General features: G+C 47.5%; 2 protein-coding genes across 7 annotated transcripts in view; both read left to right on the forward strand.

Annotated features, from left to right (window-relative positions):
• The first annotated feature begins 540 nt into the window (after positions 1–540).
• Positions 541–3511, forward strand: SMKR1 (small lysine rich protein 1). Its single transcript, XM_033162314.1, has 3 exons — positions 541–567; positions 1240–1335; positions 3092–3511. Exons 2-3 carry the CDS (start codon positions 1333–1335, stop codon positions 3299–3301), a joined length of 213 nt encoding a protein of 70 aa, XP_033018205.1. The 5' UTR covers positions 541–567; positions 1240–1332; the 3' UTR covers positions 3302–3511.
• An 8733-nt stretch (positions 3512–12244) lies between these two features.
• NRF1 (nuclear respiratory factor 1) overlaps positions 12245–18921 on the forward strand; it is a 62132-nt gene continuing 55455 nt past the window's right edge. For 4 of the 6 annotated variants that reach the window (XM_033161988.1, XM_033161991.1, XM_033161992.1 and 1 more), the window contains exon 1: positions 12245–12359. The gene's annotated coding sequence lies outside the window, so the exon portion shown is untranslated. The remainder of the gene's footprint in view (positions 12360–18921) is intronic. The other 2 variants (XM_033161994.1, XM_033161989.1) reach the window with 1 other exon arrangement.

The following is an 18921-nucleotide window of genomic DNA, read 5'->3' on the forward strand; positions in this document are numbered from 1 at the left end:
AGTACTGTGTATGTTATAAAATATAAAATAGCATATGCTATAATCTATCTATCTATCTATCTAATACTATATTTATCTGATTCTTCTATTTAAGAGAGAATGGGGGAGATTTTCCCGCCCTTTCCCCTCACAGTCGCCTGTTGGAGGCAAAGCGCTTGTTCGAACAGAAGGGGGAGGGGCGCGCGGGCGCCTCTTTTTTCCCGCCTTTTCTCCTCCCTTCTCACAACGGCGAAGGCGCAAGGCCCTGTAATACGTCCTCCCGAAGCTGCCACCGGAGTGCGCACGCGCGGGGCTCGGGGTCTCGCTAGATTACGCTCGTTGCCCGGTTACGAAGGAATGACCTCAACAACCCTCCCCTCTTTTTTCTTTTTCTTTTTCGAACCATGGCAACCGATCTTAACGGGGAGGTAAACAGAAGGCGGCAAGCCCCGCCCCCGAACTGCGAAGCTCCGCCCGGCAAACTGGCAGCCGGCGGCAGCGGCGGCTCCTCCGTCTGGTCTCGCGCACGCAGGCGCGCGGGTGCGTGAGCTCCGCTTTGGACGGGTCGGAGAGGAGGAGGGTTGGCTGGTGAGTCCGCGCGAGGCTCTGGGACGCGTGTAGCCCGGGCAGCACGTGGGAATGCGGACTTGCGTGTTAATGACGCGTGTTGCATAGGGAAATATGTTGCTTGTTAAAAAATAAAAAAAATCCCTTCCAGTAGCACCTTAGAGACTCTAAGGTGCTACTGGAAGGAATTTTTTTTTTTATTTTGTTTTGACTATGGCAGACCAACATGGCATTGCCTGTTGTTGAAGGAAGCTAGTGGAGTAGGGGGCTAAGAAAAGTGCCCCAACCTTTTAACAGCAGCTGGAGTTATATACCGCCCCATACCTGCCCTATACCCAGAGAGGGTACTATTAACATATTGAATAAAGGGAAACTGGTCAATAAGGAAATTATCCTTGTCTGACCTTCCTTGAGCCTCATTTTTCAGAAAATGAAACTTTCCCTACTCTGTTGTGCCAAGAGTTCAGTGAGATACTTCCTGCTTTCTCCATCTCTGAGCATCTCCTCAATGGACTTGTCTAAACTTCTTTAAAAGCCACCCAATTGGTGGTCAGGTAATCAGGCCTTTCTTTATACAATATGCTCCGAAATCGCATCCTCAAAAATGTTCAGTAAAGCCAGATATTGTGTCATCACAACAGTGTTATCTTGTAACATTACTTTACTGTTCTTTCTTTTCTTTTTACATTGTAGGCATTACCTTTGGAAGTATTAAAAAAATTTAATTGCCTTGCATTGGGACTAGACACAATGGTCAATAGCTCAGTCCAGTGAAAGGACATCACTATGGTAATGTATAGTTTCACAGATCCCAGTGCTAATGAGGCACCATTAGTTGCTTCTGGGGCAGCAGGAAAAGCTGTTTCTTTTCCAGACCCCTTTGGCTTTCTCTTTATTCATTCTGGGTGGTGCTTCATTATTCCCCCACCACGGCAGTAGCCTGCATTCAGTTGTTCTATTTCATTAAAATAATGTATATAACACCAGTGCTTTTTTTTTTTCTTAAAAAAATGTTTAGGGGTACTTTCATTTTGATTCAAGAAAAACCACCATTTTACAGATCAAATCGGGGAAAATAAATACAGTAAATGGAAAAAGTACAAAGATTCACAAAATGTTTAGGGGTATGCATACTCCTGCGTCCCCCCCCCCCCAAGAAAAAGCACTGTATAACACCTTTCGTTTTGCAAAGAAAGAAACGTTTTGGCTGCATTCTAGCCCACTGTTGTCAGGCTGGACTTTTTGTTTCCCGGGGATCCATCAATACATTCAGTGGGGGATTTATAGTCCTCCAGATGTTACGGAACTCCCAGATGTTATGGTCCTCCAGATGTTATGGGACTCCCATCGTGGCCAATGGTAAAAGGTGATGGGAGCCAGAGTCCAGCAACCCCTGAAGGACCACAGCCTCCTCAGCCCAGCCTTACTTGATGTCATGGGCTGCTGTTCCCCTTCCATCCCTTTCCCCTTTGGGGCTGCCTTTAAAGACTTGCTTCAGCAGCTTCTGCAGAGGAGAGCAACAGGTTCCTGGCCACTGCTGTAACCTTGGATCCGAGTTTCCTAAAGGGCTGTCACTTCCCACCTGAACTTGTCCAAATATTGAGGCTGCCCTCCAAACTGCCCCCCGCCAGCCCCTGCAACCAGCGGTAAGTTTGATGGGGCACTAAAGATGGGGACTTTTAGTCTTCGAAATTCCCTCCATGGGGGAGTCATTTTGTTTTTTCATTTGTTTGGTTTCGGGTAGAGATCACGCCCCCAGCTTTAACACTCAAATTTATCCAGCCTGCTGCTATAATGTTTGGAATTGTTCTTTGATTTTATTGTTGGTTTGCTTAACTTCACAAAAGCTATTGTTGAAGCCTCATTGCCCCAAACAGCAGGTGAACAAGTTCTGGCAGAGCATTGAGACTCTTGATCTCAGGGTCGTGGGTTCGAGCCTCTTGTTGAGCAGAAGATTCCTGGATTGCCAGGAGGGTTGTACTAGAAGACTCTCACGATCCCTTCCAACTCAACGATTTTATGATTTAAATCAATAGTCAATACCATAAAGGTGTGGTGTGGGGAACATATCTCACAGCATCCTTCCCCTTCCTACCCCGCCCCCAGGAACCTTTTATGGTGCATGTGAGCCTTCTGGGAACCCTCCCCTGACAGCGGGCAGCATAGTTTCTGGAGCCCAACAGAAGCCCAGTATGATTTTGTGGATGTAGTCTAGAAAGACTCAATGCTACCTTCAGCTGGTTCCTCCAACCTGCAGACTCTTCCTGCACACAACACACACACACACACACACCCCTCTTGTAAGAAGAGGCATGTGTCTCATTCCACCTATATTAATGATGTGGACAAAGGCCGTTGCAGAAGGCTGCAGGTTCCCGTTGCGAGAAATATTAAGAGGCTTATTTCCCCTTGTTCTGAATGCACAATTTAGTATGTATTTTGCTGGCTGTAGTGATGTAATTCTAGAATTTAAAGACTCTTCCGTTTGAGATGGTGCTTGTTTTCAAGGTTCCGCGCTGACTCCCTTCTCCGCTTTTCCTGGCAGGGTGGTGGAGGCAAAGGCAAAGGAAAGGGGAAAGGAAAGGGGAAAGGGAAAGGGAAGAAAGGAAAGAAGGGCGCCGTCGAGGTGGACATCATGAGCCCGGCGGCCATGCTCAACCTCTACTACATCGCCCACAACGCTGCTGCCTGCTTGGAGTTCCGTGGCTTCCCGTGGCCAGGCTCTCCGAAAAAGAAAGGGAAGAAGCGGAAATAGGGAATGCAACAGTGGGAAAAGGCAAGCCCCAGTGTTCGCGGTGAGACCCGGAGCCCCTTCACAGGGGAAGGAGACTTTTGCGGGGACCACACGAACCCAAGCAGAATTTACTCAGGTTTCTTTCTTTGCCATAATCACTGTTGCAGGTGGACTGAAGCAGCTCTCGCTTCCAACGACGAGAAGGAAGTAAACGCTGCTTTGAGATGCCTACTGCAGCGCCGCAGTCTGTTCTTCATTGTTGCAGGAAGTAACTCGCAGAACCTTCTGTGCCTCCTCCTGGTCATGTCTGGTGGGGGTGGGCTTTGCATTGGGGGCCTCCACCATTTACAGGGCCTCTGCTTTCCCTTGTGGAAGCTGCAGCGTAAGCGTGGAATTTGGATGTTCAAACCAAGCTGCAGCTGGGACGCAGGGGCCTTTCAGGACCCGGGGCGTTTACAGGCTCAATACTCCACACACTAGTAAAGCTGGCATGAGCATAAAGGCTGGTTGAGCATTTGCCTGGGGATGCACAGTTCGGGCTGGGGTGTGGGTCTGTGGGACCATCCTGGAAGCAGTGCAGAAGTCCAGCCTCTCTGCGTCGAGCATGGCCAGCTTCCAGAGTGTGCCTCATAATCCTCTTGTGACAGCCCAGGGTATTCTGGGGCAGGGTGTCATTTCCATGCAGGATCCCGGTTAGCTGCAAGGGTATAGATCTAGCATCTTTTATTAAGAATCCCAGACTTACCGGTACGTGCTGCACCAGATAGTGCAACATTCTGTGTGCTTTGTTTGGTGAAGGGAAGTTGTTAAGACGCCCGGGATCTGTGTGATGGAGTAGTCGAGGATTAGATCCGTTGGAAAGCAAATTTATACGTAGGAGCAGGAAGAAATGGGCAACGATTTCTGTAGGGTGGGTTGTGAAGTAGAGTGTACGCTGGCTCAGGTGGCATCCTGACAGGCTCAGGTGCAGTTTGAGATATTATTATTTGCCAGCTGGGTTGGTATTGACGCCGAGAGGCTGGACTTCTGCACTGCTTCCAGGATGGTCCCACCCACACACACCCCCCAGCCCGAACTGTGCATCCCCAGGCAAATGCTCAACCTGGACCTAAACAGGTCCAGACCTGAAAGCTCATCTGCAGCAAAGAAGGATTTGCCCCCTGCCCAAGCTTCGTGGTGCTGGTGAGAATGTGCCATGTAGGCAGACGAGGTGAGGGGGAAGGAACGGTGCCAATCTGGAAATGTAACGATGCCGGCAGGCGTGTCTCGGTACTTCCAGAGGCTCACACAGGCCCGCCAAAGCAAATGCGTTGCCTTCCCTTACACTTTGTGGACCTGGCTGATGGGGCCCCAGGGCAGCAGCTATCCTTACAGCTGTGCTGTACTGATAAAACTTGGCTCAGGAAGACAAGGAAGCTTGGGGTTGATAGAGAAGCAAGGCGTGGGCTAGCCTTCTGTCCTCCCTTTCTGCAAGGATGCACACTGTTGGTTTGGAAGTGGGGTGGCTTACAGTGGACATTAAACAGGTGTGTATTTACCATTTTATCCACCCTTTCGACCACTCCTTACTCGCCATAGTGGCTGTACTGTGTAGCTTCTTCCGGGAAGTTCAGGTTGCCTACTGATGCTGGTCAGCTGGTCTTGAACTAACGTACTACGGACAGCTAAATATGTGTGGGTGGGTGTGCATTCAAACAGTGCTATTTGATATTCCAGTCCAAAATGTTTCCTTTGTGAAGGAGACATGCAGTTTAAGGCTCTGCAGCCAGAAACCTACAGACAAAACTATTTCTTTTATTAAATTGTTACCAAGGAATAAGCAAAATATAACGTACAAATGTTTTCCGGTCCAGGCACAGGTAGCAAAAAGACAGCATGTTCATTGCGACTTCCTTGTGAGCACACGCAGGCTGGGCTTCCCACAGTCCATTGTGCAATTACATGCCATTGTCCCATTAAACTCTGTGGAGTCTGTGCTGGCTTGTGGCCATTATGTTTCTCCTTCTTCCCTTTAACATCCCAGCTCTGTCCTATGTTTACATGTAAAGACACAGCCCATATAGTTAAGCGTCTCCAGGTTTGTGTGCAGCTTTTCCTAGTGTACTTTGAATTCCTCCACAAGAAGTTTTGAATTTTTTTAATGCCTCATTTTTGTTTGTGGTTCAGGATTACGCAGCGTTTTAAGTCTTTCACACTTTTAGTCTTTTAAGCATGTTTACTGCATATCCCAGGTTGCCACCTATGATACGTCAACAGCTTGAGTGAGGACAGAGGAAATACCTGGAAATGCAAAGTTCCGATAGGAAAATGGGGGAAAGGCCTCGGTTTTGTTTTTGCTGTTCCTCGAAAGAAACACGGGGGAAGCAAAAGGAAGGTTAACAAAAGCAACTGCTGTGCCAAGACACTTGATGAGTTGAGAAGATGGGGAGAGCGGTTAGATCAGGATCAAAGAGGAACTTATTCTGGAAGTCAAAACAAAATAAAAAATAAAAAAATTCCTTCCAGTAGCACCTTAGAGACCAACTAAATTTGTTCTTGGTATGAACTTTCTTTTTTGCAGATATATTTTTTATTTTCCAAAAATAAACAAAACTTAACACACATTTGTCAGGTACAATTTTTACAATAATGCATGAACTCCGCCGAGTTTTCTGACTTCCTTCCTTCTCTACTTTAGTTTTCTTAAGTTACATCATTCGTCCGCTTTCCCTTAAATCCCAAATTCTATGCACATGAAAGCTCATACCAAGAACAAACTTAGTTGGTCTCTAAGGTGCTACTGGAAGGATTTTTTAATTTTTAATTTTGTTTTGACTATGGCAGACCAACACGGCTACCTACCTGTAACTGATTCTGGAAGGTCAGGCACGGGTCGGGAGGGGAATTTCTTCCACTGTCAATTATATGACAGATTCATGGAAGCAGCCACTGGCTTGTCAGACCAACAGCTGCTTTAAATGCGCCAGGCATGCCTAAAGTTCTTTCCTTTTTTCCATAGATTTTGACTTCAGAAGTGTTAGGTTGTGGGCACGCCATACATTTAAAGGGCATGGCTTCCTCGATACAAGCCTGGGAGCTGCAGTTTAGCCTTCACAAAACTATAATTCCCCAACCCCCTTGACGAACTACAGTTCCCAGGATTCTGGGGGGGGGCTGTCATGTGCTTCAAATGTGTGATGTGTACACAGCCTGAGGCTAAGTGCTTCCTATCACTGTGCTCAGCTCTGGCTTCTGTTTCCCTCCATCCAGTGCAGGGCTGCTGCCTTCTCAGGTCACCCATTCAAAGCTGAAATCTAGCTAAGGAGCCGCTTGCCCTTCTCCTTCCATCAAAGTATCCGCTCTTGTCCACAACTAATTCCCCTGCTGAGGGGAATTAGCCTGTTTGAGTTTGGGATTAAGGGAAAGCAGGTGACTTGTTTATTTTCCTTTTGTTTATAGGCTTCCTCCACCATGCTACTCCTCCAAATCCTACAAGGATTTCCCCCTAATGTCCTCCTGGTGTTTACACGGCTTTTTATACAGAAGCAAAAATAAGAATGGATCACATTGTCACGGGCTGCAATTTGCAAGCCATTTATTCTGGAGTTGTTGCAAAGCGGTGAGAGTGGTTTGGTTTGAGGTTCCTCCCGGAGTGTGCAGTACAACTGTTCTTAATCGTTTTCAGAGCTATGAACTTTTTTGGAAGGTGGGGGGAGGTAAATTCCCCAATGGGAAAGTTGATGGGATTGTGATTTGTTGTTGACTTCTTCAGTTTCCAAATCTAAAATAGATTCCTACTTGTGGGCCTATTTGAGGGCAATGAAACAACCCAAAGCGTCCCTTCTACCTTGACATTATTCTCCTGCTTTGTTCATCCAGTGGGACCATCCTCTTCATAGGTTTCCAAACAACCTGCCTGTTAGTTTTGAGCAACATTGCCCTTACGTTCCTGGCACTTTGCATACGGTGAAATTAGGCTTGCCGACATTTTTCTTGGCTCTGCTCCTGTGCCTTCAGCAGCAGCGTAACACTGGCAAATTTAGCAAGTAGCGTGGCCAGCTCAGGAGCTTGCTTTATGAGAAACGTTTCACTGATGAAATCTCTGCCCATCATAAAAAGGTAAAGGGGCTCCTGGCCCTGACTATTAGGTCCAGTCACGGATGACTCTGGGGTTGCGGCGCTCATCTCGCTTTATTGACCGAGGGAGCCGGCGTACTGCTTCCGGGTCTTGTGGCCAGCATGACTAAGCCGCTTCTGGCAAACCAGAGCAGCGCATGGAAACGCTGTTTACCTTCCCGCCAGAGCGGTACCTATTTATCTACTTGCACTTTGACGTGCTTTCGAACTGCTAGATTGGCAGGAGCAGGGACCGAGCAACGGGAGCTCAGTGGCTGTTAAAAGATGTAGGAGATGGAAAGAACATTGAAGATCCCAAGGAGATTAGAAAATGTTTTCAGAAATTTTATAAGCAATTATATAAAAAGGAAAAACAGGACAGTGATTTGATCCAACAGTTTTTGGAGAAAAATGGCATGTGTTGGTGGGTATAGTTAGCAAACCTAATTGTTGCAAGCTCCCAGGGGTGTCAGTAAAAAAGCCATTTTGGTATATAAGCAGTACATGCATTGATAATAAAATAGCAAGGTAGCAACGTCATGGGAGTCTCTCCAACTTCCTGCTGGAAACTAGCTCCTTACCGTAATTCCTGGTGACGGCAGTGTACAGTATCCTCCGAGGGAAACTTGTCCGTTGAGTGTCTGCAAACCTGCATGAGGCTATCCAAGTCCCTTTGCCTTGTATCTCCATCACCTTTAACGTTGCTGGAATCTATTGCATGATAGAAAGGATTTACCAGGATCCACTGGAATTACCGTATATTCCTACCAACACATCAGGCTGCGAGGCTAGCAAAGTGAGCAGCTCCTCATCACCCTGCAAGACTACTGTTCCAGCATACTGTTCCAACTACTGTTGCCGCCTGCAACATCAGCAGAGACTGAATCTCGTGTCTGAAGCAAGGCAGCACTGTTGCCTGCTTCTCCCCTGCCCTGCTGTGTGGCACACCTGAAGTCTTGCAACACCGATTCAGCACTTAGGGCACTGAAGAAATACTCCACTTTAGCCGGATCCCTTTATCCCTAAGGGAATATCTAAACTAGCCTAATTTCAGAGGCTGGGAGTGCTGTTTTGGCCTACACTGATCCCCTTGGTGGACAGAGACTCAAATGGACAAACAGCAACAACACAGAACGACCAGTGTGCTTTGGTTTAAGTATCAGGAAAGCAGTTGCATAAGTAATATACAGTATGTTGCAGGTGTAAGCGGTCTTCCCTTGTTACTCAAAATGAACCTTAAGGCTGTGCTTTCCCGCCTGCCCCCCCCCCGGTTTCTCACATCAACCCCCCCCCGATTGTTCACCCAGCTTTCCCATGTCTTGATGGCGCTAGAGTGCCACCACCCCTTTGTACTGGGTAAGGAAATATTGCGTGTGTATTTAGCCACCAACCCCTTGCTTTTAAAGCAGGTTGTTGCAGTCTGTCTCTCCACCTGGGACCAAAAGCACACAATCACGGGCCCAAGCAGATCTGAATCCTTCCCTTTCTGCCTGCTCACCTCCATGCTTGGGACAAGAATATCTGAAGAAGTGTGCATGCACACGAAGAACATACCAAGAACAAACTTAGTTGGTCTCTAAGGTGCCACTGGAAGGAATTTTTTATTTTATTTTGTTTTGACTATGGCAGACCAACCTGTAACTGGCATAAACTTAGCTTCCTACGTCCTTTTCCTTGCCTGTTTCCCACCATCGTTGCCAAGGCACCACGGATAAAAGCACCAACTTGGGTGCACATGGAACCTGTTGACAATGCAGGCAAGGTACTGTAAGCTGCTCTTTGGTCCACACACCAGCTCTAGTGCTTTGAAGCGTGGGGTGGGGGTGAATGAAGCCACAGTATTCTGCCATGGCAAAAGGCAGGGAGTAGTAGAGAGACCGTTTTCTTCACAGGAGCTGCTTGAGAATCCCCTTGCTAAGCACTTCTGCAAAACGTTAAGCTTTCCTTTGTTCTGTTATCAGCTGTTCAGGAGGCAAGCCTCATACTGGTTCGCACTAGGATTAGGATTTCTTATCCAGTGTATTTGTGTGTGCAGTGGGAGTGTAAAAATTCTGCTTACTGTATAATCAGCATGGGGGAATTTGTTCAAAACAACCCCCCTCAAATAACACATGCAGCTTTCCCAAGAGCCTTTTGTGCACCCCACCCTCCCCATCCAAACCAGGTCTTTCCTAAGGGAAAGGATGGGTAGAGGATGCCCCGCGATGGAGCACATTCAGGCAGCAACGCCCAAGTCTTCCCTACTACCTGCAATCCTAGCCCCACTTACCTGGGTGTAAATCCAATAGGAATGAGTGTTTTTATTAATGAATGAGGGAAATGTCCCATCCCCCCACACTGGAACATTGGCGCATTTGTATGTGAAAAAGTGCCTCCAGAGTGTTTTTCATACACACACCGACACATCACAAACTAGGAAATAACACCTTTCTCTCTGCATGCACCCATTTCTGGAGGCAGCTCCAAACTTCGCTCTCAAATATTTGGATTGTGTGACAAGGAACTCCCAGCAAGAACTCCCAGGCCCTTGCATTCTGTCAAAGGCATGGCCTGGTGGCTATTACAAGATAAGTCTCCCTGCCTCCAGCATCCAAGTGGGAGGTATTTCAGAACTCCTGCAAACAAGGATGTGCCAGGCTGTGAATGTTAACAGTCTTTCACAGCTGGATGACGCCAAAAGCCACACGCACCTTTTAATGCAAGATTTATTTATTTATAAGCATTGGTGAACCATATAATATTTCAAAAACCTGTAAGCTGTATACAGTAGAAGACTTGCAACATAGTCATAGTCAAACAGCTACAGTGCCAGCCTAGGCCTGAGAACAGTCAAGTTTCAAATCCCACTCAATTGTCTAGCCTACCTTGTAGGATTGTTGTTAGAATGAAAGGAGTGAGGAAGCAGCAAAATCCATGTACGCCATCCTCAGTTTGTGAAGGAAAGGTGGGGTAAAAAAAATGTGATCTAATATGAAAGTGAGATACAGTCTCTTATGACCTGGAACTGGCAACTATAAAGTTATGTATTGATTTTCTGCTACCTTCAGTTGAAATAATTCTGTAATGCTGAAAATACACAGGGATGTTCCTATGCACTGTAAAGACTCAGTGACCCAATTTGCATAAACAGCATAAGCTGCTTTATATAAATAATGCAAATTTAGGTCTCTGAGCAAATTAAGGTGTATGCATGTTCCACAGCTCTTTGCAGCACACCCTACAGTCCAGTATTATTATTTTATTTATTTATACCACAGTCTTGTTCCGTGGCAGGGACACGGGTGGCGCTGTGGCCTAAACCACTGAGCCTCTTGGGCTTGCAGATTGGAAGGTTGGCAGTTCAAATGACAGGGTGAGCTCCCGTTGCTCTGTCCCAGCTCCTGCCCACCTAGCAGTTCGAAAGCACGTCAAGGTGCAAGTAGATAAATAGGTACCGCTCCGGCGGGAAGGTAAACACCATTTCCGTGCTCTGCTCTGGTTTCGCCAGAAGCGGCTCAGTCACGCTGGCCACATGACCCGGAAGCTGTACGCCGGCTCCCTCGGCCAGTAAAGCGACCCCAGGACTTAACTGTCAGGGGTCCTTTACCTTTTACCTTGTTCCGTGGCAGAGACTCAAGGTGGCTTACAAGATAAAGTAGCTGAAAACAATTGGGGTGTGTGTGTGGAAGAATAATTAAAAACAATTAAACATGAATAGAATTTAAAACACACACATATATATATAATCTATTTGAAACATACATACAATAACAATGAAAACAGCACAGCGCCACGCCTCTCGTTAAAAGCAGTTGGCTGCCCAAAGCTGGCATTATATATTTATACCGTACATAAAAATGTAAAAAATAAGTTCTAAAAGGGCTGGCGGCACAGAGGCGAAGGCCAGGAGACAAGTGGCTTTGCCCTCCCATCCTCTTAATCACTCGCCAACTTATTAGTCATCTTTTGCCCAGTACTCCGTGAATTGCAGATTGTAAGCCCTTCGGGGCAGAGGCCTGCATTTCTTCCCGAGCCTGCTTTGCAAAGCCACGAGGGTGCTGCTTTAACTGGCCAATGCTTAATGCCCATGTCACTCCTTATCACCGGGCTCTTCCCCGCTCCCTTCACTACCACCACCGTCCCTCCCCATTTCAAGGGGCGCCTCTTCCTCCTCCTCAACATGGCGACGGCCGTCCATTGCATAAAGAACACCCTAAGACCTTACCAACATGGCGAGCCTCCCCCCGCCCTCCTCAACATGGTGCCACCTTCTCTTACGAGCGGCTAGCGCCCTTCCCATCATGGCGGCCGCACAGCCCGCTCGGATCGGGGACGCTTTTGCAACCCGACCCTCCCAAAATGGCGCCCGCTCGCCTTCTGTCTCTCTCTCTCCCTCCCCCCCCAAAACCACGCGCCCCTCTTTCCAACCCACGCCGCCAGCTCTCCAGACCTATTAAAAGCCTCTGCCCGTCCTCCTTCGGTGCTTTCTCTATTGGGTTGTGGAGGATTAAAGAAAACCAAAACAAAACCCTCGTTTTGCCCTTCTCATCATGGCGGCGCGGCGGCTCCCCTCACGCCGTGCGTCCTCCCTTCCCCCCTCCCCGTCGGCCTGGTGCTACTCCTGCCACCACCGCCCGACTCGAGTGCCGCCCGCCCGCCTGAGCTAGGCCCGTTCTGAGGCGCCCGCCTTCCCGGCTTTATTTTTCCCCCCTTGCTCCCGCCATCGCGGCGGCGGCGGCGGCTCAGCCGTGAGGGGGTGAGGCTTCCTCTCAGCCTAGGCCGCGCCTGTTTCCCTCAGCCGAGGCGAGCCCGAGGAGGGGCGCGCGCCCGCTCCCCTCCCTCCCTCCCTCGCTCCCGCGTGTGCGGGTCTCCCGCGCCCAGTCGCAGCAGCCGCCGCCGCCGCCACATCCCGCTGCCGCCCTCCTCCTCCTTCCTGCCTGCCTGCCTGCCTGGCTTCTCCTTCTTCCTCCACGGCGCAGGCCCGCCGCAGCGCAGCCGCTCTGAGGTGAGTGTCCTACCGCGCAATCTCCCAGCAGCTCCTCACTCGCCTCGCGCCAGACCCGGCGCAGCCGCAGCAACGCGGGGGCCCCGCACCTCCTCGCCCTCCGCCTCCTCCTCCTCCCAAGAAGGAGAAAGAAGGAGAAGCCGCCCCCGCCGACCGAGAGGCCCCGCCGCGCGCGCGCGCGCTCCCACCCGCCGCCCCCCCCTCGCGAACATACCCCCCCCCGGGGGCCGCCGCCCACCCCCTCTGCCCCCGCGGGCCAAGGCCTGACTAGGCCCCGAGGAGCCTCCGAGGGGGCGGAGGGAGACTTAGGCCGGCCGTGAGGGGGGTGGGGAATCCGTTTTTAAAAAGGGGGGGGGGTGTATGAGGGAGGAGAGGAAGAAGAGACCCTAACTGGGGGGGGGGGGGCTCTGTTGTTGTTGTTGTTGTTGTTAATCGCACTTATTTTATTTCCCGCCCTCCTGTCGCGGTAGGCCGCGACTCCTAGGGGTGGATTTGTACGGCTACTTTATATCCCCCCCCCCTTAATCGTTATTATCTTGGGCGCGGGAGGAAAAGGGACGCGCGCGCCTTTTTCGGGAAATCCCCCTCCTCTCTCTCTCTCTCTCTCACACACACACACTCAGGGCAGTGTCAAGATGGGGGTCTTCCCCCCCACACCCCGGCTTTCTTTCCAAATCCTCCTTGATTTTGGACATGGAGATGGGGCAGCCTCCTGATGAAATCCAGGAGAATTCAAAGCAGCCAAGAACAACCTCAACCTACTGTCTCTTTCCCCCTTAAATAGGGACCCCGTTTTTTTGTCCACCTCCCTATTTTGAGGAAGCGGGTGCATAAGGTACTGGGTGGAAAGCTGTAACTTTGAAGCATTTGTCTGCCACCCACCCCTTCTTTTTTATCCTCTCCTTTACTGAAGGCGAAACAAAATAGAAAATTCTTCCCAGTAGCACCTTAGAGACCAACTGAGTTTGTTCTTGGTATGAGCTTTCGTGTGCATGCACACTTCTTCAGATATGTATCAGATACGTACACTTCTTCGTGTGCATGCACACTTCTTCAGATACTTCAGATGCACACTTATTCAGATACGTATCTGAAGAAGTGTGCATGCACACGAAAGCTCATACCAGGAACAAACTCAGTTGGTCTCTAAGGTGCTACTGGAAAGAATTTTCTATTTTGTTTCGACTATGGCAGACCAACACGGCTACCCACCTTTACTGAAGGCCAGAGACTTTAAAATAAAAGATTTTCTTCTTGCACAAAGGGGAATTTTAAAGTTGAAAGGTGGGGCAAACTTATCCTAAATAAATACACTTAATCTATTGATAAGAAGGGAGGCAGTCACCAGGTGTTTTTTGGTGCGGGGGGGGGGGGGCATAGGAGCCGAGCCTAATCTCTATTGTTGGGATTCCTAACAGAAGTGCAAACTTCTGTCTCAAGTTGATTCCCCCACCCCCACCCTGACTGCTCTTGATCCCTCAGTCATTGAGAAGGATGGGCCCTTGCATGCTCGGTAAGAGAAATAATGTGTACTATGTACACCACTGAGATTTTGACAACTGAAGAGTGTATAAATTCTGTTAAATAAATATATTTCTCCTGGGTTCTGGTTATATGCAGACTTGCATCTTTTTAATGTTTAAATGCACTCACCCCAATCCCTTTGGACGGTGCAGAAGGGGACCATAGTGCAGGTGCCTAATCTATTCCCACAGTCTTTATCTGTCCCTCAGTTGGGGTGTGTGTGTGTGTTTGTGCACAGTTTACCCCTTGGCTTGTTGGCATGGAAGAAGGAGCCCCTGTTTTTCTGAAGAAATGCAGGATGCTCTGTCCAGGCTGAGGATCCTTGCAAAAGAGAGCCAATCTGTGTTCTTAGACAAGGAGGAGAGGGATTCCTTAGACAGCTCTAGGTCCTGGAAATTAGGCTTGGAAGTCTTTGCAGCTCTGGTAGGGAATGCTAGAAAGCTCATGGCTCATTGGCTGTGCTAAGGAAGCAGAGCCTGCTCTAGCGAAACTGTCATTGCTCAACTTGCTGCTGTAGCTTCCCCAAAAAGCAGGGTGGGGGAAGGGAGAACCTGTTGCTTCTCCAGTTGTTGGACTACAACTCCCATCATCCCTGACCCATTGACCAAGCTGGCTGAGAGTTGGAGGGCCAAAATCTAGAGGGACACAGGTTCCCCATCTCTACCAATGAGGGCCAAGATTGTTGCCCAATTAATTCCCTTCCCTATTAGGACCCAGGCACTGGAGGAAAAGGCAGGTACAGTGGTGCCCCGCTAGACGAAAATAATTCGTTCTACGAATCTTTCGTCTAGCGGTTTTTTCGTCTAGCGAAGCGGCAATGCAAACCGCAATTTTCGCTAGACGAAAAAAAAAATTTCGTCTTGCGAGGCAGCCCCATAGACAATTTCGTCTTGTGGGGCAGCCTCCCGCTAGACAAATGCCTTCGTCTAGCGAGTTTTTCGTCTAGCGAGTTTTTCGTCTAGCGGGGCACCACTGTATCTCACTGGTTCTTTCAATATGTTTAGGGACTAGCACAGCCTTAAGCATCCTGCAGTTCAGGATCTGGACCATAGCATTGGAGATGCCTTTAGTTTGCATTTAGTTTCTTGCAAGTGCCTTTCAAAAAGGAGTTTTGATTCCTATCCTAGACTTTCTCTCTTTCTTTCTCTCTCTCTCTCTCTCTCTCTCTCTTTCCAAATTCAGTGACTTTTAGGGAGATGTTTGATGGGTGAGGGGGCCGTTGGGTTTTTACCCCCACATTAGTTACATGTCGGAAGCAGGTGATGTATGAAGAGGTAGAAGTTTTGTCTACCAACCCCCTTCCCAAACTGTGTCCGGAGGAATGAGCCAAGGCTCAAAGTTGCTGTAGCAGAGGAGCTGCTTGTCAGGGGAAGTGGCAGACTGCCTGTCCTTTGCAAATCAATAGAAACTGGGTGTGGTGGAGTTCCTTTTATCTAATGCAGGCTAGGCTTTGAACTGTGCAGGGCTGCAAGGACACTGGAGGAGAGAGAGGGGATGGCTTCTTCCCCAGACCTATGGTTATGTGGGAGTGGTTTGAATAGAACTTAGTGCATTTAACACAACTTGGGTAAGAAGTGTATGGCGGAAGCTGTAGTGCAATTTGTTTGAAAGTTAACCTGTGTACCAAATTTTTCTGGTATTGTACTGGAGGCCAGAGACTTGTGCAGATACAGGACTTCTGTTTCAGTGTATCTGAAGAAGTGTGCATGCACACGAAAGCTTATACCCAGAACAAACTTAGCTGGTCTCTAAAGTGCCACTGGACAATTTATTTTTAATTTATTTTTTTGACTGCATCAGACTAATGCGGCTACCTACCTGAATCTAGAAATAGGATATGTAAGATACTTTGGTTAACACCCCCACCCAACAACATTGCATTTTGTCTGGCATAACTTGCAGTGTTAGAAACTCAGATATATAATCTAATTGCCCAATGGCACCTTAAACCTGGGTTACGGTTGCCACAATGGAATGTCTAGGTGCCTTCCCCCCCCCATGAAGTTCTTTTAAACAAATATTGTTGATTTCATTCCTATACTACTTTATATTTTAAAGAACAACTCTCCCAAGTGGTTTGCAGCATTTTAAAACATCAAATAAAACAATCCAGAATAAAACAAATTAAAGCTTCAAGGAAAATATTTAAGACCCTTCTCTAAGTGACATTTTGCTTTCCCCAGTCACCAACCTGGCATCAAGAGATCCCCACATGGGCATCGTAGGACCCGTGTCAGTCACAAAACGCACATGGTGCCTGGCTAATTTCTGTCATTGGGCATAAGACATTGGGAGGGACACCAACACTAGCCCTCTACACCAGAAGAGAAGCTGGGTCTGTTGCCTGTTGCTGCGACTTTGTACAGTGCATCAAGGTGCAAAGAATTGTTATCCCTGTCAGAATTGCAGCCTCGTGCCCTCCCCCTCAAGTTTTTACGCAAGAGGGAAACAGTGACAGTAAAACTGGTTTTTAAATAAGTTTCTTTGATATGTAGAGGACCCTTAGAAAGTGTTATCTGGAACCAGGAAAATACATCTTCTGTTATCCCACAAGGATAATTTCTCCCTGGGCTTTTTTCTTTCTTTCCTGAAAGTGTCAACATTTCTTTTGTTGCATTCATGTTTCAAAGCAGAGTGGAGCTTCTGTGTCTGCAGTCTGCACTTCTCTTTAGGCTTGCTTCAGACAAGACTCATTTCCTACAAGGAAGTAACTGAAACAGGTTCTTTAAATTGGCTCACGCAGTATGATTGTAAGCATTTTGCCTGAAAGCAAGTCTCACTGCTACTTACTGCCTTGATCCCCATACACCAGTGTTTTTCAACCAGTGTTCCGCGGCACACTAGTGTGCCGCAAGATGTTGCCTGGTGTGCCGTGGGGAAAATTGAAAAATTACTTTATATATAGTCAATATAGGCACAGAGTTAATTTTTTTAACATTTTCTAATGGTGGTGTGCCTCGTGATTTTTTTTCATGAAACAAGTGTGCCTTTGCCCAAAAAAGGTTGAAAAACACTGCCATACACGATCCTCCTACATAGGATGCTTTCACATAGCCTTGCTATCATTCATTTCTTTGCCTAAAAATTTCTCCTCCCACCTAAAATGTGTAGATAAAATTTCTGCAAGAATGAATTTTTTACATAATTTACATAACTTAAAGCAAATGTTTTTGACACACAAAGTGAATGCTGTGTCAGTAGATATACAGGCTGGACCTAGACACACCAAAGAAAACAGGTAGAGAAAAAACAGGACTCCACATCTCCATCTGGTGGCACAACGTTACATTGCATATACAATGTGTTTGTTGTTGTTTAGTCGTCGTTTCCGATAAATCACTTTTTCTTTACTAGTCTAGCTGAGTCCACTGTGATTTATAGACTATTACAGTCTTGGGCCAGAGCAAGATAAACACATTCAGATCCTCTGAACACTCAAGGTTCAGAAAAAGGCAAGTCAACATGATCGGGGGGGGGGAGCGAGAGCAAACCCCCCCCCATAGGAAAAGATTACCTTTTTAGTTTAGAGAAAAGGTGAGTAAGATGGGACGTGATAGAGGTGTATAAATTTCTGTATGGTGTGGGGAAAGTAGATAGAGAAAAGTTTTTATCCCCCTTTCATGCTATTAGAATCCAGAGCGACCCAGTAAAGCTAAATGGTGGAAGATTCAGATCAGACGAAAGAAGTCACTTTTATTGGGAAGGAGACAAACCATAAGCATGTGTTTGCACAGAACACTAAGCCAAACTATAGCTTAGCTCCAGGTAGAGCATCCGGAACAGCAGAGGAGTGAAGTGGCTGCGATTTTTTATCTTGGACAGATATCTGCACACGTATTCATTCTTGCTAAACTTTAGTTTTGACTTAACTTAGTTATAGATGAACCAGACCACGGTCTCGGGTCAATCCACTTCACAGAAATGCTCTGAGCTTGGCAGTAGGATGAAAACAGAAATGTAGCCTAAGGAAAAATAATCAGAATTTAATAGATGTATCTGCCCACACTATAATTCCAATTAGCGTTTTGTGATAAAAGCAAGAGCATTTGCTTCAGTGTGGTGTAGTGCAGTGTTTTTCAACCACTGTTCCGCGGCACACTAGTGTGCCGCGAGATGTTGCCTGGTGTGCCGTGGGAAAAATTGAAAAATTCAAGAGAATTACTTTATATATAGTCAATATAGGCACAGAGTTAAATTTTTTAACATTTTCTAATGGTGGTGTGCCTCGTGATTTTTTTCATGAAACAAGTGTGCCTTTGCCCAAAAAAGGTTGAAAAACACTGGTGTAGTGGTTAAGAGCGGTAGACTCGTTATCTGGGGAACCGGGTTCGTGTCTCCACTCCTCCACATGCAGCTGCTGGGTGACCTTGGGCTAGTCACACTTCTCTGAAGTCTCTCAGCCCCACTCACCCCACAGAGTGTTTGTTGTGGGGGAGGAAGGGAAAGGAGAATGTTAGCCGCTTTGAGACTCCTTCGGGTAGTGAAAAGCGGGATATCAAATCCAAACTCTTCTTCTTCTTCTTCTTCTTCTTCATGTTGCGGATTTTCGGGTTGCGAACACGGCAAACACAGAAGTGTATACTTCCTGGTTTTGCCGCACGCGCAGAAGCGATCTGCATGCTCTTTAGTGCATGTGCAGTAGCGGTGCTCTACTTACAGACTTTTTGGGGTCGAATGGCACCCCGAAACGGATCACATTCTTAAGTAGAGGCACCACTGGCACCAAATAAGGATGCTGGTGAGAGAACAATTACCGGTATTTACATTTAGTGTTCATAATTCTGTTATATTGGGGGCGGGGAGAGAAATAATGGTACAGGAGAAGCGTGTACAAATCAAAGGGTTGCTCACCTGATTTCACCATAGCATTGTGAGTGTTGTAATAAGCAGGCCCTGTTTCCAGAAAACGGAGATGATTTCTTTCCGCGGTCTAATCTTTTTATCTCTTTGGCTACTTTCGTCTTCTGTTATGGTCTGTATCATTCAGTTTGTTAGCTAGAGGGGCTATCCTTTTGCTTTTAGCTTTTGCCTTACCGTT

Source organism: Lacerta agilis, chromosome 10 (genome assembly GCF_009819535.1).
Source record: "Lacerta agilis isolate rLacAgi1 chromosome 10, rLacAgi1.pri, whole genome shotgun sequence".
Lineage (NCBI taxonomy): Eukaryota > Metazoa > Chordata > Lepidosauria > Squamata > Lacertidae > Lacerta > Lacerta agilis.